This window comes from Rhynchophorus ferrugineus, unplaced genomic scaffold (assembly GCF_030347505.1).
Source record: "Rhynchophorus ferrugineus isolate W39M unplaced genomic scaffold, kcgeb_rfMv2 rfM4, whole genome shotgun sequence".
NCBI lineage: Eukaryota > Metazoa > Arthropoda > Insecta > Coleoptera > Curculionidae > Rhynchophorus > Rhynchophorus ferrugineus.
Genome location: NW_027472583.1, coordinates 32688424 through 32714361, shown reverse-complemented (window position 1 = coordinate 32714361; position 25938 = coordinate 32688424). Strand labels below are relative to the sequence as shown.

The 25938-nt window shown below is 30.9% G+C and overlaps 1 protein-coding gene across 1 annotated transcript; it reads left to right on the top strand.

Annotated features, from left to right (window-relative positions):
• The first annotated feature begins 1936 nt into the window (after nt 1-1936).
• On the top strand, nt 1937-23036 carry Gas8 (Growth arrest specific protein 8). The gene is made up of 10 exons (XM_076402313.1): nt 1937-2032; nt 2083-2119; nt 2170-2359; nt 2418-2679; nt 2741-2859; nt 2915-3056; nt 13764-13931; nt 13986-14072; nt 14139-14339; nt 22807-23036. The coding sequence occupies exons 1-10, from the start codon at nt 2030-2032 to the stop codon at nt 23023-23025; spliced, it is 1428 nt and encodes a 475-aa protein (XP_076258428.1). The 5' UTR covers nt 1937-2029; the 3' UTR covers nt 23026-23036.
• The last annotated feature ends 2902 nt before the right edge of the window (nt 23037-25938 follow it).

Genomic DNA, 25938 nt, shown 5'->3' with positions numbered 1-25938 from the left:
AATTAGCAGTTGTTTAATACTCATTAGAATATCCAAAAATAATTCGAGAACTGAAAATTATTAGATATGTTTCTTCTCAGATTCTTTTGAAACAGAACAATCTGTCTTCAACTTCATGATGATAGGCATCAGACAGTATAATATCAATAGAAATAAGAATTAATGTGGAAATATTGCAAGCAGGAATTGTTGCACATCTCTTTATTATTTTGATATTCATATTATGTTATATATATATATATATATATATATATATATATATATATATATATATATATTATTTAACGGTGCTGAAAACTTATATTAGTTTATTGGTGAATGACGCAATATCTTAATTTTCTTACTAATTAGGATACTTATGAACAACAGTTAACTTATTTAAAATTGTTGAGCAAGCGAACATGTGGGGTATCCTCAAAAGGACATTATAATAAGAGGAATAACAATTCAGTGTTATTTGTTTTGGTGGATAAGAACTACATTTCGTATATACTTTCATATTAAATGTAAAAATGGAAAAATTTTCATTAATGTTGAATGAAGGTTAATAATTTACAAATTAATTAAAATGTCAGTATATTCCCATCTGAAATATCATTGGGTTGATGAAAAATTGTTCATATTTGTTAAACATTATTATTATCAGATTAGATAATATTTTACTTATGTTTTGAAAATGTTCCATTGTTTCGTCAGTATTAATTAATAGCTAGTTAAATACATTATATCATTAAAATATGTTTTTCAAATAGGAGATGTACAACTCGATTAAAATTTATATATGGGAGATCGCATTCTATGTCTTTTTATTTTATGATTAGATATAGGTGTTTATTTTAATATTAGGCATACTATTGAACTTAAGATTGACAACAGAATGTCAGTGAATTAATATCCCAGCTGGGGTATACAAATTATTTATTTGTAGACTGTTATTAAAGATTTTTAAGACATGTCTAATGATCTCTCGCGAAAGTTCACGTTAAGACTCCTGTCTCGTATCTTTACATTAGTGCTAAAATATTGGTTCTTTATGATTAGACTGTTACATAAATCAATACACCTACTGGTATGTTTTAAATACTATTTTAAACCTGTGTAAATTAAAGCTGAAATTAAAATATATATATATATATATATATATATATATATATATATATATATATATATATATATATATATATATATATATATATATATATATATATATATATATATATATATATATATAAAGCAGATTTGGTTGGTTAAAAAATGTCATATAAAATAACCATTTTTTCTTTCCTTTCGGAATGTCGCTTTGTAAATGATGTGAAATATGTATACATCCATTATTTTTTCCAATAAATTGACAGAAATATAATATACCCAAGCTGTTAAACACCCTGTATTGATGTAGTAATATTAAAATGTAGTAATGGTTTCTTGGTTTTATTTATATCCAGTACAATTTTAAAAAATCCTACATAAAATTAATATATGTAATAATATTTCTATATATAAATTGGAAAACATAAGATGGTTGATGAAAATCGAAGAATATGAAACGAATCATCTTTGTTAGTTTCATTTATACTATAAAAACTAGATAATAATTTTCGTGCCAGTCTATTGCAATTTATTGCAAATTAATTATTGTCTCATTTTGATTTTTGTATTAGTATCAATGTAACATTTTTAAACTATTTAATTTATTGGTTTGAATACATTTTTAGATGTCTTAAGATATAACTAATTATTTCATTTTGGATGTTAATTATTTCGATATTTGTGTTAATTTGTAAAATTTATATAATTCTAGGTTTTAGTTTTATATCCAACGCTCCCTTTTGATTTTCTTTAAGCTAGACATCAAATAACTTTAATTTATTACTTTTGCTGCCGTAAGAGTATAACGATCATAGTTTTAATGCTCCCTTACTTTATTGGTTGCTAGGTGACACTTAACTAAAATTATTGACAAAACGTTGACGACAGGTTTCATTCATATCATTCTACTTCGTACACTATCGCTGAATAGAACGACAACATGGTAATGGTACATGTTTTAATGGAATATATATTAAATTATCTAATTTTCAGCCACCAAAAAAGAAAGGGGGAGGTAAAGGAGGCGCCGGTAAGTTCCAGGGCCATTTTTCGATCATATTTCACAATCGAATGTTTTAGGGGCTATCATCGATGGCGTGGACACCACCCAGATGACTAGAGAACAGCTCGAAGTGTTTTGTCATCGAATAAAAGAAGAAAATGAGAGAGAACGGGAGGAACGAAACTTCTTCCAGATGGAGCGGGACAAGCTGAGAACGTTTTGGGAGATTTGCCGTAATGAACTGGAGGAAGCAAGAGCTAAATTAAGGTATCAAATTCCAATTCGTTAGAAAATAGGGTAATGAGCTCGCGTAAAATGGAAACAGGAACAAAGATCGACAAATCGAAGAAGAAGCAGAGAAAAACGAGGAAGAATTGAAATTTTATAAGCAGAAAGTGAAACATCTTCAGTACGAACACCAGAACAATTTGACCGAGTGTAAAGCTGAAGCTCTTGTATCGTTGAAGACTGCTCAAGATGAGCACAGTGAGCAAGAAAAGGAATTGCTGAGAGACAAGAAGAACCTGAAGCTGCAACTTCGTGAACAAGAGATTTCCTTTCAAGATCAAATAAAAAATATCAAGATCGTAATTACATTTTCAGCCTTTTTGTTTATGGAAATTCCCCAATGTGCTTATGTGGTTCTAGGAGCACCAAAAAGAAATCAGCGAGGCCAGGGGTGAATTTGAAGAGAAGGCGAAAGAGATGGAATTGAAATATGAGAAAAAGTTTCACGATTTAAGAACCCAGTTGCACACACAGCACGAGTACGGTGTTCCATGTTTTGTTATTGGATTAATGATATTGATGTAATTTTTTTAGTATGGAAATATCAGAAGTGGAGGAACGTAAAAATAATCAAATAACAGAATTGAATAAGCATCATGACAAAGCATTTAATGAAATGAAGAACTACTACAATGATATTACTTTGAACAACTTAGCTTTGATCAGCACGTTGAAGGTGAGATTCGATGTTTTTCTTTCATTTTATTTCTTGGTTTCTTAAATCCATATAATTGTTATCTGAATCCATTCATAGTTAGTTGATAGTTTAAGAGTTTAATTTGTTCCGCCTTGTTTTACATATAGTTTACTTACTTTCTCTTATTAGGCTTCATATGATTACAATAACGATCTGACTAATATTTGGATATAACCTGTAATTTATAAATAGAAGTTCCAACAACTACCGTATGATATAATTAGGTGTTCCAATTAATTTGTAGCGTTTTTTTTCAATAAAACAATTATTTAAAATAAAATTCAAAAACTACATTTTCCCATCTTTCGTACAAAAGACTTGTGCCGTAAGAACGTATAATTTTTCACCAATTACCATTCTCGTAAGGTACCAAAGCAACACCTGACAGGAGCATACATATTTTGCTTTGCAACAGTTGATGCTTTGATTGATAATTGTAATATATCTATTTTTAATCACTCATATACATCCATTACAGTACGATGAGTCTAGGCAGTATTTTTTTTTCTAAATTAACACAATCACTGCCGATAAAAATTTGTTAAATTCCGATGGACACCGATCACTGTTTTGTTGGTGATGGTGATGGGTTTTTCCGTCGACAGCAAGGAATGTGTTAAAATGGCGAAGTGAATTTCTTTGCAGAAACAATTTATTCAGGTTAAAATTCGATAAAATTGTTGAAGTATTGAATCATTGCGTGTATTTTAATCAGTGGTTTCTATTGGTGAAAATTCAAAGTATCAATGTGAACAGTTGGCAAACCTGTTAAACAGTTAAAATAGTTAAATTTGTTGGTTTTGACAGTTCTGTACTCGCCTTTCTTGTGTATTAATGTAGTAATAAATTAGTCACAAATTAATTTGTAAATTAAGATTGTATCAAGTATATCTAATGTAAAATGTATTGTTGCCGAATTCAATCAAATACTTTTAAACATTTATGATGATGATACTGTGTCATATACCAATTATCGGTTTTTATTTCAATGATGATTCAGCGTGATTTGCAAGACATATTGGTAGAAAACTCAGTTCAAAAGGAATTTTCAGTTAGCTTAGAAGTTGTTTTATAAACCATTTCCAGACCTTTGCCTGTGATACAGAAATTAGAAAGATAGAGAATAAGCGAAAATCATCTCGTTTCAACATCTCGGTTTCATTTTTTGACTTGCAAAAAGAACAGTTTTTTGTGGCTTATTATACTGGCGATGAATAGTGTCATGGTGTGATTTTTGAAAAGTCATCGGTTAGTTTGGGTCAGCCACATCGATATTTAAGCTGAATATTCATGGCAATAAAGTCTTGCCGTACATATAATGTGTTTAGCAAAGAATAATGCATTGCAAGCTTCCAAAATCGAATGAAACTGTTAGTGAAGATGTCTACCGATGTCATTTGAACAAATTGAACGACACATTGCTACGACGTCAAGAATACTAGCAATACCAAGTAACAAAGATAAAGATACACTGATCGGATGGGAATTTCTGCCGCATCCAGAGTTCGTCTTCTGGTGAGCACTTCTACATTATTCTTTCGGCACAATATCGCTACGTTGCCAAAAAGATGAGAAAAAGGTGGGTTTCTAAAATGATGGAGTATAGTTTGCATACATTGTGCCAATTTTTTTAATTAAAATAGTTTGCCTTTTTTAAAGCGGAAATATAATCAGAACACGTGCAAGCACCTAATATGTTATTGTTATTTAATATTTGACATGAATATATACTAAGATTGATGAACAGTTGCTTTTCGAAGAATCGATTCTTGGAGGGAGCAACAGAATGTTCTATTACTCACGCCATCTTAATTATTGCTAAACTCTACGAATTCCAACAACTAATATAATATTCGTTTCTTGTTAATGTTGGATCTTCATTGTTTTGTTATACTTTTGTACATTAAATTCGCTTAATACAATATTATCCCTATTTTATATGTTTTCTATTTATTAATGGTTTTTGAAGGATTTTGGTGTTTGTGTGGTTCTAATTAAACATAAGAAATATAATTTTCATTTTATTGGTATCATTAGTTGCTTTACGGAATTTAGTTATATCCTCTTCTTCCTCAGTATTTTATTAGCAATTGTCTTTCTTGGATGCCCTAGTTGTGTTGTAATATATTTATTTTGATGTGTTATAACTTGTAAATTGTTGTAATATAATTCGTACACTTTTGAGGTAAAAATTCACAAATTATTGATTATGTTTATCAACTCGAACTAACGCGATATGTTGATTTTCTTTTCTATCGCGTTATCGCTATCGATACTGTTTGCTCACACACGGAAAAAATATTAAAAAAAACATTTTAATCTCTTGTAGGATTCAAATTACTGCTTTTCGGCATTAAGAAGACATTCGGTCTTATACCACTTAGTTATTAGCGTGATATATGGTTATTCCTTGTCGTATTTTATACTCTTTCCTACGGACAATCACAATCACGAACATGAACGTACATACATGCTCTAGTGGGATTCGAACTTGTGATTATCGCAGCAACAAGAGGGCCGTCCTGTTGCCTTGACGGTTGGGTCTACCTACAGTCTATCCAAAGCTTTTTTGTACATACGTCATCTAAATTTGTGGTGGCAAAACGTCGCAATGTTGTTTGGCTTTAACATACAGCAAAATTCTAATTGAAATAAAATAATTAAACAAAAATACTGCTATCAAATATAATTGATTTTAACATTATAGTAAATTAAATACCGATATTATCAATGGACAACAATTAAGTACACAGTTATAATAACTTGTAGGTTAGGGTTGTGTTTGATTATATTTACATTGAACTCTTTTCCACACCACCTATGAGTTAGAGTTCTAGGCGCGTTTGTAGTTGTATCCCCTGGTGGCCTAATCCACCTAACTAACAATTGTATATCCAAGTAATATATTTTACTTCCATTTAGAGAGCATATTTACCTTTTACGCTTAGTTCTTGTGCCCTTCGGTACAGTGTTTCCTTGTAAAGACATTTTGATATCACTGTATTTGTCCTTGGTTTGCTCTGTTAGTACCTGTATACATATTTCTTGATAAAACTAGATTTAATCACGCATTATCCTTAATATTTTTGACATATCTGCAAAACAGTTACTATTTTTTCTCTCTTGGCACCTTTAAACCAAATGTATATTCTCAACAATTACACACATATCTGTGCACATACATCCTTTACACTCTAGAATAGGATATCCTAGAGTTATTTTATATTAATTATATTTTCACCTTTACTTGTTTCCACCCTCATCACGCTGTCCTAAAAATTGGCTGCAGTGAATCTATCATATTCAGAAAGTTTCATTCAAGTTAATAAGTAAGCCGTTAATTTCCAATCTATCTAACATTTGTTCACAATTCCATCATTTGTCAATTTCTTCTTCAATGTGTCTGATCCAAACCGAAGGTGTTAGTAACCATTCCTGTTTCCAGCATGAAGTACAATATATCTCCAATTATTAATAAATGTTATGACTGATGAAACCTAATCAATTGGTATTCCAACATTCACGTTTTTCCATCTGCTTTTGTTGTAATATCACTATTTTTATTATTGTCTTGCCAAGAGTGACGGTTGGGTATATTGATCTCTATCTGAAATATCCATGTCTCTTCTAAATATATACATTGAGATAATAAGTCTTGCTTCATTTTATTATATGTTAAAAATTATATTCTTTTAATAGCGATACCTGGAAGTTCCATTTAATCTATTCGATATTTTTCAGACTAACAGTTTGTTTTGAAATAATTGTATTGAATTGTTTGTATTGAAAAACTACTCACTGTGTTTATACATTTCGTATATTTAATCTTTGATAGAGGTAACATCAAGCTGATCTTGATTTGTCACCCGCTTCGTATGAGGAAGGATATCTTTCGGTCAATTGAAGATCATATTTTTTATTTTTTGAGATATATCGGTAACCGTCTCAATACTAATATTTAGTGTAGCTGCAACACGCTAAAATATATTTTCAACAAATTTAATATTTAACAGTAAAAATTCTTACCTCTCTAACGAATTTTACTGGCAAGATTCTGGCACTGGCATTATACATTATGTCGTTCCTGTTCAAAGAAATTGACTAGAGACATAATCTGTTCTGTCTCGCTTCGGAATTTCCAATCAGAGTAATAATAAGCAGCGATTTGAAATTTATCAAAACAAGCAAAGCATTAAAATAATGTTTGCCGGTTTATAACCTCTTATCACTATCATTTTGAAGAATTTTGCATACCTTTGACAACCGGGTGACTTTGACAGGCTAGTTCGGTTACATGTTCGAACTTATCAGGCAGCATTGTGTCTCTTTTAACTATAAAAAATGAATTTACAAATTTCGGCAGGCAGTACATTAAACATCTTGATGACGTATGTACAGAAAACTTTGGATTGATTATAGATATATTTTATTCACACACCAACCGAAAATTTTCAGCGGCAGTTTTAATCGAAGTATTATAATAACGATTCTCACAAATGTTACTTTACTCATCATTGGATATTTGCAAATAATTGTATAGCGCAATAAAAACTCGTTTGTCTCGGATCCTATTCAAAACGATGATTCGTAATTTATGCTTTATAATAATTTTATTTCAAGTTAACTATACTCATTAAATTTTTGTTTATTCACTCAAGATTCTATTTATTAAAATTGATTTTGTCTTGTTCAAATTAGGATACGTTAAGAATAATGAAACTATATCAGTACTTGACCTAGTCATCTTCCATGCATTTAGTCAACTAATTTAGTTATATTTTCTTTTATGACCTCAGAGCACTTAAAACGCCTTCGCCCAGTGGGTAATTTTAGCTGCGAAAGTAAGAAAACGTCACACTACTGTATCATATTCGTATGATGTTTGGTTGATTATCTCTGTGAGGATTTCTTCTTATATTTTGTTATTTTTTTTAATATTGAATTGGGTTCATTTTCTGATCTAGTCATGTGGATATGCGTTTGGTGCCAATATCCATTATTAAGGTTCATTCAAAACAACAGTGAATTCACCTCGTCAACATTTATGACGTCAGAACGTCGCACTGTTGTCTCATCAACTTTGAGTTTATTTTGGCTTCGACATATAACAAAATTTTAAGGTAAACAGATTAATGAAACAAATTTTTTTTAATCAAATATGATTTATTTTAACATTATATTACATCTAATGTATATATTATCGAAGGACTTAAACTACTACTACAGTTAATTAAATAGCCACATTAGTTTGTATGTTAGGGTTGTTTTATTATATTTATATTGAGCTCTTTTCCACGCCACCCACGAGGTAGAAGTTTTAGGCACGTTTTTTATGTAGTGATATTCCTTGGAGGTCTAATAAACTTGATTAACAATTTTATATCCAAATAATGTACTTTACTTTCATTACCTTTTAATTTTAGTTCTTGTTTACTTCGTTGATGCATTTCCTTGTCAAGTCATTTTAATATCACTGTGTTTGATTTTCATTATTTTTCTGTTATTACATGTGTACATTTTTCTCGATAAAATTATATTTAATCACTGCATTCTCTCTAATGTAGTTATGTAGTTGCCATATCTTCAAAATAGTATTCTTTTCTTACGCATTCTAACTAAATGCTCATACAAATGTTTCATATTCCACAATAACGATTTTCTGCAGTTCTTCTGTTTAATTATTTATTAGTTAATCATTACCGTATTATTTACACTCTAATCACCCAGCATTGGATCGTAATCGCACTCCCCTACAGCCTCATTCAGCTACTTTTTGAGTCATTATTCAAGTCAATAACTAAACTGTTAATTTTTGATGTTCTTAACTTCTCCATTTGCTTTATCAGCTCCGATACCAGCATTCGATCATCGTTTTACTCTTTTTATCTTCAAATCTTTCTTCTGGTATTTTTGTTGTTGCTTGTTACATTAAGATCACATAGGGCCAAATTTTTTTGGACCGAGCGTAACATAAAAGCTATATTTAAATAAAATAATTTAACATCTTAAACAAATATAAACAGAAATCAAAATAATTGATATAACAGCTAATAAATAACGAAAATTCTAAGCCTGCGAGATCTTGAGGTGTTGGGTGAGAGTTCTGATAATGAAATGAACATGTACCTGAGGAACCCATTTTCACTCACAAGGGTTAAATTAAAAATTTATGTGAAATATAACAATAATTGGTAATTATCACGACATATGCTTCTAATGTCAGGTAATAGTTAAATATAACGGTACTGACGGTTAATATTGATTGTTGATAAATTGTTGAATTGGCAGCTAAAAATACGATTAACTAATTGAGCTGATAGATTATCGTTCTGATAAATAATAGTACCGATAATACTGATAAATAATTGCATTTATAATATAAATTACAGAAAATGACAATGCCAGTTAATAGCAATAGCGGATTAAACCGAACAATCTTAGAAAGCAGTAGTCAATAATAACGACGGAAAATCATAAAAGGTAACATCTATAGCGATAATTCATATCAACCATAAACACGAAGAGAAGGTAACACGCGACGTATCAGCTTCTACCCTAATGCTAAAAATAATGCACGTGCAATGAGATCAATGGAAGCAGATGCACGAGATTCTGCCACTAGTTTTAGTAGTCCTCATTAGGGTAAAGTCTACATTTGAAAAAAAAAAGAAATAAGCAGCACTCTTGCTATTGTGCACTCAGTTTTTCTAACTAGGACTAACAGTCCGAGGAAAAAGAGACCATATATATTGTATAACAATTGTTTCTCTGTGTGTGTTGGCAAGAGTGGTAGATCCCACAAAAATATAGAGGCGACAACTCAGTCTTTTATTTTCTCATTGTTGTTTTAATTTTTAAAAACATAAATTCTTAAATTATCCTAAAAACGCTTTATATATTTTGTAGATACTGTGTATTTTCTAATTAACGATTCTAGGTCTTCCAAATTTTCTCCAGCCACATATGTATTTATCGTTGTTTTGCGCAGAACCAATTTTAAAATTGTATTGTTTAAATAATTCAATTTAACAAATGAATAAAGATTTAAAGATATTCTACTTTCTACATAACGGGAAAATTCCGTTAACATATTTTTGTGTATTAAAATGAGAAAAATCCTAAAACCTACACATCAGTTTGGGTTTGTTAACAAAACTTGGCAATTAAACAGGAGCATAGAATAACAGATGTAATTGAAGAAGCTTATGAAGGTAAAATAGTTAGATGTGGTACAAGTCTTCGATAAAATACTACAGCTACAGAAAATGTTACCGAAGCAATGCAATGAAGTCTTACATTACACCCAGAATATTTAGAGTCGAATAAAAGGAAATCTACTTTACAAAAAAAGAAGCTTAAGCAGTTGTACCACAAGGAAGTTTATTGGGTCTAATTCTTTAACTAATTGACGTATATGATATGCTACAAATGTAAAATATCACTATGACAACATTTACTGATGTTGCTGTGATGTTGCTGTTGGAGACAATAGGGAAGAAGCCGCACGAAAATTGCAACAATAAAGTAACAATATAAATAAATGGACCCAAACTTAAAATATATAAAACCCTAAAATAAAAATTAAAGAAGATAAATCTATGCATGTGCAGTTCACGCATAAGCACCTATTATAATAAATAACATTATCATTCCATATAGCAACAACACTTAGTATCTCCGAATGTATCTTGACGAAAAACGATCTCAAAACTGCACTGGAAGGAACATGTAAAAAAAGGAAAGAATTTAAAAAAGGAGTTAAAATAGGAAGGAAATGTGTTGGTTAATTGGAAGAAAGTCATAATTATCAGTACATAATAAATTGCTATTATATAAGCAAATACTGAAACCTATATAGTTCAATTATGGGGATGTTCCGCGAAAAGTTTTTTTATTAATCTCCTGGAACGCCAACAATCTTCCAGTGGGCAATAAATATTATTATATGATTTCAGTTATATAATATAACTATCCTGACAAGTACATCACTTCAGTAAGTGATCTACTGTACAACTTATTATCTAAATCTTATTCTAGATACTATTATACTTATTTTAAAGTCTATCCGAACTTATTCTAAAAACTATTCTAGCTTATTCTAGACATTATTAAATCTCACTCTATGTGTCTATCAATCAGTTCGTATGGCAGATTGCGTTTGGGCCTATGAATATCACTATCATAGTGCACATTTGACTCTTTGGCCAGTGCATTGGGATGCACTAATAGTCTTTTAGAGTACCTCACACTAACACTCCGAATCATACTCGTTATTCATTCTATGGGGATATCACGCTGAATCAGTTTGTTGGACACGTAATATAATATCGACGATGACTCGCAACACTTTATTCTGGAACCTCTGGAGGATATCTATGTTAGATTTACTAGGAGTACCCCACAGTTCAATACCGTAGGTCCAAATGGGTTTAAGTATTGACTTATACAGCAAGACCTTATTATCTAATGACAACTTAGATTTACCGCAAAAAGTAATATAAGTACAACACAAGTATTGTAGGTGCACCGAAATACTACAAGACTGATTATATCTTTAGGTACCGACTGTCACTCAGGAAATCAAGAGAATTGCAAAGAGACATGAGGAAAGTCTTTATTCTCATGTCAATACTGAAGTAATATTACTCTTGGGTAACACCAGGACACGGACCCAAACCATTTGATCTTATGTGGTATAATGTAATGAAGTGTATTTAATAGAAAAACACTAGTGTTAATACGTAAACATTATTACACTAGAGACTAAGATGGGGTTGGTGGTTTCTCCTAGATGTATACGTAGATTTAATTTATTGTAAAGACAAATTGTAGGTTAGTCGGCAATGACCAGTAACAGTGTAATAAATAATATTAAAAAATATAACCTTTATTTGATTAATTTCGTATACATTTAGTACAGATTTTACTCAGTAAATTTCCTCGAACAAATAATCAGATATATAATAATTATTGCTAATGAAGCAAGAGGACATCGGATGGCCGAACCAACGTAAGGATTTCTTTAATTCCTGACCTTGTGACGTCAAATTTCTATTCTATTTTTACTCCGCGGAGTTATAAAGACTTCATGGCTTGAAATCGGAATCGTTATAAATCAGTTTTGCCCGAATAGAGTATAAAATTTTAGCTGAATAATGTGGCAGCACGAAAATCGCCTCGCCAATGAGCTATCGTGCTCGAGATCAATTTGTTTTATTCCCATTATTGTAAAATCATTAGGATGCGGTACTAGGTCTTGTGGAGGGAATTTTCACCGTTTATTGCCACTGAAAAATTGATCGAGTATACAATACAAAAATATCCTTTTGATCGTTAAAATTTTAATACAATTTTTCAGACTTAATTAATTTTTTTTCGAGGAAATCGAATCGGAATATTCCTCAAAAATATCGTCATAGAACGTGAACGTAAAAATACCAGATGTTCTTGGACTCAAATTTCATTTTTATAGGTTTGTTTTAATCAGAAATTTTGGAAAATTCCCACTAAACAATTGGTCACCATGAAATTTTTCTTCTTTGGTTCCACGTAACAAGTTATTTCTCCAAATATACTTTTTTATTGGCTTATAAATTAGTTTTAAAGGATTCACAACAGATTGTGTTACTGTGTTATAAATTGCATCACTTTTCAGTATGTGTCATTTTGTCGAAGTGTGAATACATTTTTTTTCAGGGCGTTAAAAATGTACATGAATTTGCGGGAAAGATTTCTTTCTTTCATGTGAAGAAATAGGCGGCTGAAGATCATCGAATGCTGTGTGAACCATACAAGCTTCATCAATTTCAACATGAGTACTGATTTTGACATTAAAATCAGCGATTTTAACATTGAAGAAAAAGAGCGTTCTAAATGGGGAAAAATGTGTAGACTAGGATCTGACGGCTTAACTCAATAAGTTAGGTGTTACTTGGATCTAACACAAGCTACCGTTTCCAATCGCTTGAAGAATATGAGAATGATCCAAAAGCTTGCATAATTTGTGCCGTATGAACTGAAACCGAGACAATAAAAAAATCATAAAGGTTTTTTGCATAATATTGTAACTGTTGATGAAAAGTGGATCTATTACGATAATCTTAATAAAAAAATATGGGGACCACCTATGGGTAATCAGCATCATCAATAAGCCGAATTTTCATAGCTCCGACCTGATGTATTTGGTGGGATCAACTGGGTGTTGTATACTATGAGCTATTGAAACCTAATGAAACTATCAATAGAGATCGTTATCGACTACAATTGATCTTCTTGAGCAAATCACTGCACCACAAACGGTCGGAATATGAGCAAAGACTCAACAATGTTATTCTTCAGCATATTACATATTACAAAATCGGTGAAAACATACATGGAAACATTAAAATGAGAAATGCTATAAGCCGTCGTTTTCTCCAGTCTTTGTTCGTTTTGATTGTTATTTATAATTCATATCTTATGAGGATATCAAAAATCGGTCGATTCGTGGATAGCCTCGAAAGACCCATCGTTCTATCGAGATAGAATCCGTGAATTGCCTGAAAAAATAGGAAAAAGTAGCAGCTATCGATGGACAATACTTTGAATAAAATACATTGTACCGAATTTTCACAATAAAACTTTTATTTAGGCCAACTTTTATAATTTTGTATTTTTAAAAAATTAATGTTCATACTAATCTCGAAGGATCAAATGGAAGTTTTACGTAAACAAAATGAAAGGATGAGCAAGCAAGTGGCGGACCTCACAGCTGAAAACAAGAAATTGGTGGCTCCTTTGAAGCAGGCTTTAGATGACGTTAAGGAGTACAAGAGACAATTGCAAAACTATGAAAAAGACAAGATCTCGTTGGCTGTGAGTATATTATAATCATTTTTATTTTTGACAGTCATCATTCATCACTTGTAGAACACTAAATCGAAGCTGTGCCAAACTTTAAAAGATCTTGAGGATCTCCGGTGGTCGAACGATGCCCTGGAACTGAGATTTTCTAAGGTAACCAAGTGATCTAAGTCACGGGGCAGTGTTTAAAATTTTTTATTAGCTTTTATTCTGTTTTAGTTGGAGAAGGAAAGAGATGAACTACATAAAAGATTCGTGAATGCTATTTTGGAGGTTCAGCAGAAGACCGGTGTGAAGAATGTCCTGTTACAAAAGAGGATACAAACTCTAAGTCAGATGGCAGAACATAAAGAAGTCATAATTGGAGAATTAACGGCTGCAATGAAGCAACCTCCGGAAAAATCTAATAAACAATTGGACGTATGTATAATTTACTTTGTTTTTACGTTCGTAATTTCGTAGCTGTTTATTTTGTAAATTTGGCACTAATAGGTAAAATAAAGTTTTAAAAGCTTTTACCAAATAAATATATCTATATTTAACTTGAATACCTTATTATGGTTTGATCTAATAATTAGTTCTTTATTTAAAAGAAGCTGTAAAAACTGTATTATTGTGTCTGAAAAATATTGCTAATTCTTTTAGTGCTATTTAAGATTTATTTTCGGATATTTATAATATTAGTTGCTTGTCTGCATATTGATCTATAGCTGAAAATGCGAAATATCATTGTAAAAACTGTTAATCTAACCTAAATAAGTTAAATGGATTGATAATTTTTACATTTCTCTATATAAATATAAAATAATAGTATTATATAAATAATAATAATATATAATATAATAATTACTATATAAATGTAAGATAATAATATATAAAATAATTGTTTTTAACTTAGTACGAGTTATTCGGTGTGTAAAATCATAGAATGCTGAAAATTTTGTTTGCAATATTTGCTGTCGAGGCCATATCAAACAATTTTAGAAACTTATGGTGATGCTACTCTGTCATATCTCAATCATCGCTTTTGGCTTTAACAATTTAAAAGTAGTAGTTTTTATGTTAATGACAAAAAACGAGGACTAAACATTTTGATGAAACCCAGATTAAACTCAAAGAATTCTCAGACAGCTTCACAGTTGACTAATTAATTGCTTTCAGGCGTTTACAGCTATCAGCAAGTTGTAGTATATTAACTACGACCAACTAAAATCGAATGAAAACTTGGTATTGCAAATGAGTACAGTCGATTGAGTTAAATAAATGACGTATTGTTAGAAAAAATGTAATAGAGGCAAAGTGATCTTCTAACTATAACGGTCGGTCACACGTTGTAAGAGTTGTAAAGGATACGCTGTTTTATCTAGAATGGAAAGTTTTGCCTCACTCACTGTACTCACCAAACATACGGTCTTGTGATTATCACTTCTTCAGATAGATGCAATGCGGCACTAGTTTTATGATTGGGTCGCAGCTAAACAAACATGATTATTTCGGCACGGTATTGCCATCTGGTCAGAAATATGGGAAAATTTTCTACAGAATGATGTCTAATATTTTGATTAATATACAACCATTGACACAATTTCCGCTGAGTGGCAATAACAATTTTCAATAAATATTGTCACTATTTCTGTTCGTTCTTGTGGTGTATATTTATCCGTAATAATTTGGATGTTTACATAACACAAAGGTTAAAGCGAAACTGAACTAAACGTTACACAACCAAGATGGCGCGCAATTAAAATAGTAGCAGGACTTTTGCCCCACACTATATATTACACTAATTTCTATAAATAAAGGCCTCTTTAAAGTGAAAAAGGGACCAGCGTATATGCAAGTATTTATAAGGACTATTTTATCTATTAATTAACTGAAATCCATAAATCCATAAGATATTCGAATAGATAGTTACACTCCGTTATTTTTTCGATCAATCCAGGCTAATTTTGATCCATTATCTGACCTAATGTCCTGGCTTACTCTACATCTTTAACTTATATAGTTAGAATGATTGTGTTCGACGTATACCAATTTCAATGAATTATTCTTGATGGTTTTAAATCTTCTGAACTTTTGCGTGATCTATTTCTAAAAAAATTGAGTTTAGTTCAAATCTATGATGCTGTTATACCCCTAGTTCTTTTTATAAAAGTGTCTTTGCGATTGTTGTTTTTAGCTTTCATATATTGTTTTTGGAGCATTTACTTTTATGCTATTAGTGGAAGAATATGATAGTTACGATTTTCAACCATAATTATATATGCGCAAAATTATATTTGTTAAATTATAAACAAGTTATGTTGTTTAAGAAAAAGAATGTACTTTCGTGGTTGAAGATGTTAAACTAAACATTCCTAATCTCACTGTACTATAGATCCCAGCAGGACAGGATAATAACATGGATAGCCATAACATAGATAATCTGCTTCGGTGTCGATATGAACGATTCTACTGAATGAATCCATGACTCTAATCACTTATGGTATTGTCCAAGTAGAATCACTTTTGTTTTTTTCTGACAATTAATGAAACTGCGATGTAGAAATGGAATTCTCAGTTAATTCGTTAGTGGACATTTCCCCCCTTCTTGCATCTTTCCCATAAGATGTAAGCGGCTTGAAATAGTTGATCTAGTATCATCAACTGCTAAGCTGCCTGAACGTGAAAATTAAAACTTAAATCGTGGAAACCAATAACCGACAACTGAGATATGATTGTTACCTTAGATGATTCTTAAGGATTACATAAGTTTCTAAAAGTGTTAGATGGACTTCTACACTAGATTTCTTCACATCAAAAAACAAAATTAATGAATGTCAAAAGCGCAATTTTCTGTATACATTGAGAAAATCGATAATATTGAATAGATAACTATTTTATATTGCTAAGTGTCAAAACCGTCGACTTTAAGATTTGGGTTAGGTTACCTAACAGTTGTTTAAAGTGATACTTAGCCTTTTCACCAATATATATCTCTGACTTGAGTGTATACTTTGGGATTTGAATTTGAACGCTATAGGGTTTCTAAAATGAATACTCCTCGCTAATTTGTAAGCCTATATTTTAACAAGAGAAAAATATAATTAATTATAAATCTGCACATTATTACTATTCCTTCCACTAGCGGTAACACTCAAAGATACTATTACTATTATTAAATATTACTATTCCAACCACTAGCGGTAACATTCTAAGATACTATTACTATAATTAAATATAATGAAACATATATAGCCAATTTATAATAGTTAGTCGTGAAAATATAAATGTCCTGTGTATATATTTTCAGGGATTGTAAGATAATTCGCTTCTGTTTATTTACAATCCAAAACAGACTAAAATTATATCAGCCAAATCAATACTCCTGAAGAATATTTAGGTACACGCGAACTTCATGGGCTTGGTCTTGTCGTTTAACTCAGCACCATTTTTCGATGCCGCCCGTCTTCCCTGGGGTGTCGTTCATTTCTGTCGTTACTGTTTATCTATCGTCTACCACGCCTACCTCGCAACATTAAGCAACCATCGATGCGTCTGCTTTTCTATTGTTTCCCTCGTTCGTTCATTTGTTTTCCCTCGAATTAGGTCGGCATCGACTAGAGAAAATGTCTCCATAAAATGCATTCAGCGTAAAAACAAGGTGTTTTCATCGCTTTTTTTACTGTCCAAGTTTTTAATTCGTGTTATGAGCTCAGGACAAGAGAATAACATTATCATTGACCCGCATATATTTGCATAAAGGATGTAAAAAAATACAAAGAAGTTAACAGTTCCATGAAATTATGTTCTGAAACAGTTAGGTACAACTTTTTATTTTGGAGATGAAGATATAATGATTTAAAACGAAATGGGTTAATATGAAACGATATTATTAAGTGTAGAAATATAATTTGGCATTTTTTATTGCAGTAATTATTGCCTGAAGTTGCTATATTTGACAAATGATAGATGCGATAATAGCCTCTCACTTCTAGCTTTAAAGGGGAATTCTAGTCTAGAGGCATAAATCTTAGGTATTTTTTCAAATTAAATTTAATAAACAATATTTTTACTATCCATTATTTACTAGGCACGCAGGAAATCAAAAGATTGAAGTGAACCAAACCACTCGAAATTGTTTAGTGTATAAGTGCATTGTTAAGTTTAATTTAAGTAGATCGGTTTTATTTTAATTGGGGAAATACATATTGACGTATTAATCCCGTACTCGCCTTGCTTGTGTTTTAATAACTAATTTGTAAATTAAGATTGTACTGTATATACATTTTTTAATATATATTCACCTATTCCTCCGTGATGAAATCCGGGGAAATTGAGTACCAATCATATCATATGAGAAGCCGTAGAAATACTGCAGGCAACTGCTTCTATGGTGTAATGGTTAGGTCGTTCAGCTCACCCGCGGAGGTCGCGGGTTTGATTCCCGGTGGGGGCAACAACTTCTAGTTATTCTAGTTTGGTTAGAACATTTGTCAAATCACCTAGGCCAGGTAGCTGACACCGGCGCCTGAAGCTTTTGTTCTTTTCAATCATTGTTTGTTTCTATTTTTCCGGCTTTACGCCTTTACACCTTTACTTGACCTACCCATTGTAATACTTAATAAAATAACTACGTAATTTATTGAGAAGTATCTAACACTCAAAAGAGAAAAATAAAATATTTTTGACAAAAAATTGAACCGACATCAAAAAATAAATAGGGAACTCACTAAAAAGTAAAAAATAATCAAACTTACTTAATCGTTGTAATAACTATATAAAAATAAACAAAAATCTATCTTCTACTTTATTTAACCTATCTACTATACCTATTTTATATTTTACTATAAACACAGAAGTTAGCTTAATACATACCTAAACCTATTTATCTATGTACAATATTATTTTAACTAAGAATTAAGCAAATTTTTAAATTAAAAATAGTAAAAATCGTTAGTTTTACTTTGTTTTGACTGACGAATAGAGAATGTTCATACTAAATTTCTAGTAAATCGGTTCAGTGGATATATCGGGTATTATGAAATCTATGAATTGCGTATCAGATATTTGACAAATCCTTTTAGGGCCATATTCGTAAAAGTAAAAAGCTTTATAAAGATTAAATAATCGATTTATTAAAATTTTTAGACTAGAATGCCTCTTAAGTATTTAGTCAACATAAACAGTTGTCTTTTTAGCACAGTGTTGTTAGTTCTCTTTCTGGTAGGATAGTCGCAGATTCAACACTTCAGTGGTGAGAGCATGGATCTTAATTTATACTAGTGACCGCGTAGTGGCCAAAACTCGACCGTAATCCGTTAAGTTAAGGATGTATGGTCCGTTCAATTAAACACTGAACTCAAACAACTTCAAGAAATCGCAATGTTGCCACATCAACTCTCAGTTTTAGCTTATTTTGGCTTTACAATACAACAATATTCTAATTTAAATAAAAGAATTAAATAAAAATACTGTTAATAAATATAATTTATTTTAACATTATAACATAGAACTTAAAGCTACAATTAATTATACAGGTATAATAGTTTGTAGGTTAGGGTTGTAAGTAGTATATTTTACTTTCATTAGAGAGCACATTTACCTTTTATGCTTAGCTCTTGTTTGCTTCAGTACAGCCTTTCCTTGTAGTTATTTTGATATCATTGTATTTCTCTTCAGATTGTTCTGTTACTATCTGTATACATCTTTTTTGATGAAACTAGATTTAATCACTGCATTCTCCCTAATACATTTGCCATATTTGCAAAACAGTTGGTATTTGTTCTCTCTTCATACATTTTAAGCAAATGCGGATATATATTCTGCATATTTACACACATATTTGTGAATATAAATCTTTCACACTCTACAATAATATTTTCTAGTGTTATCGTATATTAATTACACCTTTAGTTGATACATTCTTATTACCTTGTTTTGGAAATCCCACATTCAAAAAGTTTCACCCAAGTGAATAACTAAGCTATAATAATAACTAAGCACCAGTCTATCTAACATGTGTTCACAATTCCATCATTTGTCGATTTCTTCTTCAATCGAGGTTATCCAAACCGAAGGTGTTATTAATCATTCCTGTCTCCAGCACAAAGAACAATATATATGCAATAAACTATTAATAAATGTTATGATTAACAAAAGCTAATTAATTGTTATTCCAACGTTTACCTTTTTCAATCAACTTTTGTAGTCTTAACAGTATTTTTATTATCATCTTGCCATTATTAAATACACATATTGTAATAATAAGTCTTCCTTGATTTTATTATTTGCTTTAAAAAGTATATTCTTTAAAATGATCAGATCTGGAGAATACGGTGGATGAGTAAGAGTTTTTGCCATCGTTTTCACTGACTTGTGACACGGTGCATTGTTTTGGTGAAGCACCACTTTCTTTTTCTTCAAATGCAGCCGTTTTTCGGCGATTTCCGCCTTCAAGCGGTCCAATAACGCTATGTAATAGTTGCTCTTGATGGTCCTTCCTTTTTCAAGGTAATCAATGAAAATTTTTCCAAGCGCATCCTAAAACACAGACGCCATAATCTTGCCAGCCGATTGTTGCGTTTTCCCACGCTTTGGAGCGGGTTCATCGTGTGCAGTTCCACTCGGAAGACTGTCGATTGGACTTCGGAGTGAAATGATGGAGCCATGTTTCATCCATTGTCACATATCGAGGCAAAAACTCGGGTTTATTACGCTTGATCATCTTCAAACACTGCTCGGAATCGTCAACTCGTCGTTGTTTTTGGTGAAAAGTGAGCACGCGCGGTACCCACTTTGCACATAGCTTTCTCATATTCAAATATTCATGAATAATATGATGTACACGTTCAATTGATATGAGTGTCTGGTATTTCATTCAATTTCAATTTGCGGTAATTCAAAATCATTTTGTGCATTTTTTAAAAGTTTTATTCGGTAACAACCTCTTTTGGGCGTCCTCTGCGTTCACCGTCTTCGGTGCTCATTTTACCACGTCTAAACATATAAATCCAGCATATAAATCCTTGATGGTTGATTTTCCTGGGGCAGTGTTCGAAACTCGGTATTAAGCCAAGTTTTTGCCTCAACTGTATTTTTTCCTTTCAAAAAGCAATATTTTTCAACACGCGAAATTCCTATATATTCATTTTTTTCACAATAACAAAAGTTGCTTTACTCAAAATGCTATAATTCACAAACTAATAATCCGACAGTTTTCAAATTTATACACGCATCTTTTGAGGGTTAGGGCTTACTAAAAATATATGGATTTAATTCTAGTAGGGCCATCTATGTGTCAGGCTGGGGACTTTTCAATTGACCTGTTATTCCGAGGTATTTCGCAGATTTTGCTTGAGAAGTCGGGTATCCGTCAAGTGATATAATTAGGTTTTTGTCATTTCCTCGCAACGCAATATTCACATGGAGATATTTGGAGCTATTAAGTTGTATTTTCCAACCTCTAGTCAATTTGTAGATCTTATTAACCGCTACTTGTACTTTTTCTACAGCTTTAGACAAAGATGCATCTTTTGCTATGATTACTATGTTGTCGGCAAATTTCTTAGTACTATTTCTTAAATAGATATACGATACATTATTCATATCGAAGTAGTTTTGCTATTATTTAACAAGATTTACTCGAATTAAATTGCATATCGTTCATATTATTTTGTCTGTTATACCTTTCAATAACGTCTGTACCTTAATGTATTGTCACTACCAAAAATGTAAAATATTAACTCAAATGTACTCTCTATAGTCTTATATTACTTTTTCGGTAGTATAAGAACGCTTTTTCGTTTATTGGTCGGAACTTGCATGTGTTCATATTTCCATTTAATTATCAAAAGGAATACATAAACTTAAGCATTATTGAAAATGAAATAAAATTATATTTTCCCTCATTGGTTTTTATATAAAGTTTCATTTCTTTTATTTTTTTACGCTAGACTGCAACGAAAGTGAGTGAGGTTGCTTGTTTTGTATGCACTTTATTTGGTTTAATTTTAGTTATTTTTTTGCACATATTATATTAAAAATTTAGCTCCGTATACTTCTCCTCAATATAAAATTTATCTATGCCAAGTGTCATATCGCTTTGTGTGTGCAATATTCTTAAAAATGATAAATATATATTATATATCGGTCTTTAGGTTTTTACTATTTCTTAATGGTGTTTAATTGTTTAATGGTGATAATTGTTGTACCTTACGTTAAGTAGCTAAATATTAACCAAAAATTCTCAGAAAATATAGCTATATAGAGAATCGTTTATATAAAGAAATATGATTTTCAGTTTTACAATATTAAACCCTTTTAAAAAACATAGGAGAGGGTCAAGAATGAAGTAAGTTAATCATGATCAAAGTTGAAGCTATTGCTAGTGAACGTCACTGATACATTTTATGACGAAAATATAAAGGAAATATTGAGAGAGCTCAATAGATGTAATAACATTTTTGTAATATAACTCGGTTAATTTTCTAACATTTTAGGTATGTATCACTTATGCGATATACAGATATTCTATTTTGATATTAAAATTTGTCGGTGAACGGTTTACATCTTAATGCTGAACCAAATTTTGGCTGAGAAAAATATAGGAGAAGGTTGTAACATTAAATGAAACATGAATCGAATAGATTTATATTCCATTGCATAAACAAACGTCTTTTTTATACAAATTGGTTCTTCAATTAATTTTATGTATGATGAGTGTATGACTCTTAAATAGTGTTAAACAAACAATATTTATATCAAATTAACATTAACCCTGGTTTTAACTATTATATTTTTTATTGACAAATATATATTGTTATTTATAAATAATGTAATTAAACTATTAAAATATTTGGACATGAATTTAAAGATTAATACATGTTAATTTCAACAATATTTATAGGACATCCTGTCGCGAAAGAATGCTACAATAAGTGATCTTCAATATGAGTTGGCCAGGGTGTGTAAAGCACATGACGATTTACTGGAAACGTTTGAAGAGAAGTTGAAGTTGTATGGAATCCCTAAATCTGAGCTTGGATTCGTGCCGATGAGGATGGTGCCACAAGGACAAGGTGGTTTGGCGCGTGGTCCTGCAGGATTGGTAACTCAAAATAAATGATTAACAAAACATTTGTTGTTAGTTTGTTTTATTTTTCCATTTTTCATGATCTATCGGTACTATAAACTTTTAGGTAGAAGCTATATAAAATACATGTAATATAGAAAGTATCAACGTTTAATGTAAGTTGCATTACATTTTGTTTTAATTTAACTTAACTATTAAATTCCATGGTATAAATGCGTTAATCATAGGACTAAAAATTGCAATATTCGACTTTTGTTGTTTGATTTGAATAAATTTGTTGATGAAGTCCATGAAACAACTTAAAGACTTATGGTGAAGACTTCGGTATATTCCAATTATTGGTTTTGGATTTTAATGATTTAAAGATGGCGATTTTAATGTCAATGTCAAATAACGGCGTCTGGAGGGCCAAACAAGTTCGAAGACAATAAAGTGGAAGACGAGATAAATATTCAGCTCAAACTCTCAAATAACTTTCAGACATCTTAGCAGTGGAGGAATCGGTTGTTTCCCCATATAGCCATACTGTGGGAAAAATCCTAAATAAGGGAGAATGGCCACAATACGAATTGGCTGCAAATACGATTTCGAACCGTTTAAATACTGCGGTAGGTAAAAAAAGATGCCGGTGCTACTGCAGAAATCTTAGACACAAAAAGCCATGGGTTAGTAAGGCGATATGTATTATGAGCTACTAAAACCGAATTAGATTGTTACTGTAGATGTTTACCTATATTAATTGAACACACTAAACGACGTATTATTGTAGAAAACATCAAAAATATCATCAGACGCAAAGTGATTCTCTTACTTAATAATGCTGGTCTAAATATTGCAAGAGTTTTAAATGATGCACTGTTCCAGCTGGGATGGGACTGGATGTCTTTTTAAAATGGAAAATGATCAAAATTACATTAATTTGACACCGTTTGATAGTATCCAAGAGTCTTTTGCATTCTGTTATATTTAGTTGAGTTTGAGTAGTAAATGATGACGAGAAAGCATAATATTTGGTGAATGCGGTGATTAGAGTAGGATTTTCTACATAAGCTTTCTAATGTAGGGTTTCATGGTTTAGCAATATGCGATCAAGTATAGTCATGTTACAATATTATTTTGTCGCAAGTCCTCTCGAATGACTTATTGACCGAATTCTTTCAACTTTTTAAACGTATAAATTATGATAATTTCATTTCGCGACCCTTGCTACAATCTAGTGATTTGAATTTTCAATTTATTATGTTTTTTTCAATCAACTACAGATTTCTGTTGTCAACAGTTGTAAAAATTTTGTAACAGTACTTTTAGAACTTCAGAACTAGTACTTATATGGTTTTATCTATGAAGTAAGTATTCAAAATTACTGCGTGGTTTTACTCCCATACAAATGGAATGAAATATATAGGAAAAGTAAAATTTTTATTTTCAGCGCTGAGAAAACATATTGTTTACACTCAGAAAATAGTTTCCACAATAAGAGATAAACTGTGATATAGTTACGTGAATATAGTTAGAACAGAAGAGCCCTATGAGATACGATGGTAGTTTAATATGATTGTTGAGAATTGTGAAATTTCTGTGTATTAATTACGTTTATATTTCTTCACAGATTGTAAATTCACTTCATATATAAGACCACAATGCCGAGTGATGGCAGCGATGGAGTGAATTAAGTGAACACTGTGACGTATCCAGTATTGCAACTATAATTGCTACAGAATTACAACTAAAATAGAGCTTAGTAACAAGATTTGTTTTTTAAACTGTTATCTGAAATAAGCGGAGCCTTATTGGCATCATGCTACCACCCTAGTTGCAAGATCCCTTGTTTGCGTTAAGATAAATTGTACATGATGAAGTATAATATCCGATGAGATGCAAATAACATAAAGCAAAGACATAATACAAAGGATAGACATGATAAATAATATCTGTGAGTAATAGGTAACAGAATACTAGTAAAATGGTGTTTTTATTGTTTCTTTGAAGAGGGATTGTGAATAATTACAGACATCAAAAATGGAGTTAGAGCTAGTCAGCTACCTCAACGGTAAAAGCAAAAAGCCGTCGGATTTGTCTTATAGTGTATTTAAAAATCTAGTATTAATGGAAAGAAATTCTTTTTTACTGATTAATTGGCTCGACTGAATGAGTTCTATTCAATTTACATAATCTAACAGCTGACACTATCCTGTAATTTGTATTTTAATTAAAAATAGTTAATATATTGTATTTTGTGTTTTATATTTCAAATAGACGATTTGTGACTTAAATATTTTATTTCGTATTTTCATGAAAGCAAAGCAGGTATTAAAGACCATAAAACATCAATAATTCACAAAAAATCCCTCCTAATTAATTTAGAACCTGTAAAGAGTACTGTAAATAAAATAAATAACAAACAAAGTCTTTGTTGTGCATTTTTGTGTAAGTAGTCATCACGCCTTGATCCATTGAGTGGTATATTATTCCATACTAACAGAATAATTTATTCGATGCAGGAGTTAGAAGAATATCGATATTTCAATTTGTCGGAGAAAAAAATATCGATATTTTATTGCAATATATATGTGTAAAATACACCAAACCTTTAAAAAAATTAAGTACCAATATAAAAGGTTTATTAAAAATAATGAAATGGTTCTCCATAATGCTTAAGAAATATATTTAAATATCGGTTAACAAAAATATACCAAAAGAGAGGTCAAAAGAACATTGGCCAAAAAAGATCGATATATCGTTATATCGATAATGTTTCGGCATCCCTAGTATGAGTATTTTACGGGCTAAAGCCGACAGCCGCAACCTAGGAATTATAAAAAACAAAAATAAGGAAATTAAATAGTTAAATTAATTTTATAAACAAAAATACATTTTATGTAACACTACCAAGCCCCAATTTATTTATTTAAAGAATATGTTAATGAGAACTATAGTTAAATAACA

Bases quoted from the DNA above. Each gene is read 5' to 3' on its own strand.
- Gas8 (XM_076402313.1), top strand. The intron at 2,860-2,914 runs GTACGGTGTTCC...TAATTTTTTTAG, and splicing joins CAGTTGCACACACAGCACGA to TATGGAAATATCAGAAGTGG. The intron at 13,932-13,985 runs GTGAGTATATTA...CATCACTTGTAG, and splicing joins AAGACAAGATCTCGTTGGCT to AACACTAAATCGAAGCTGTG.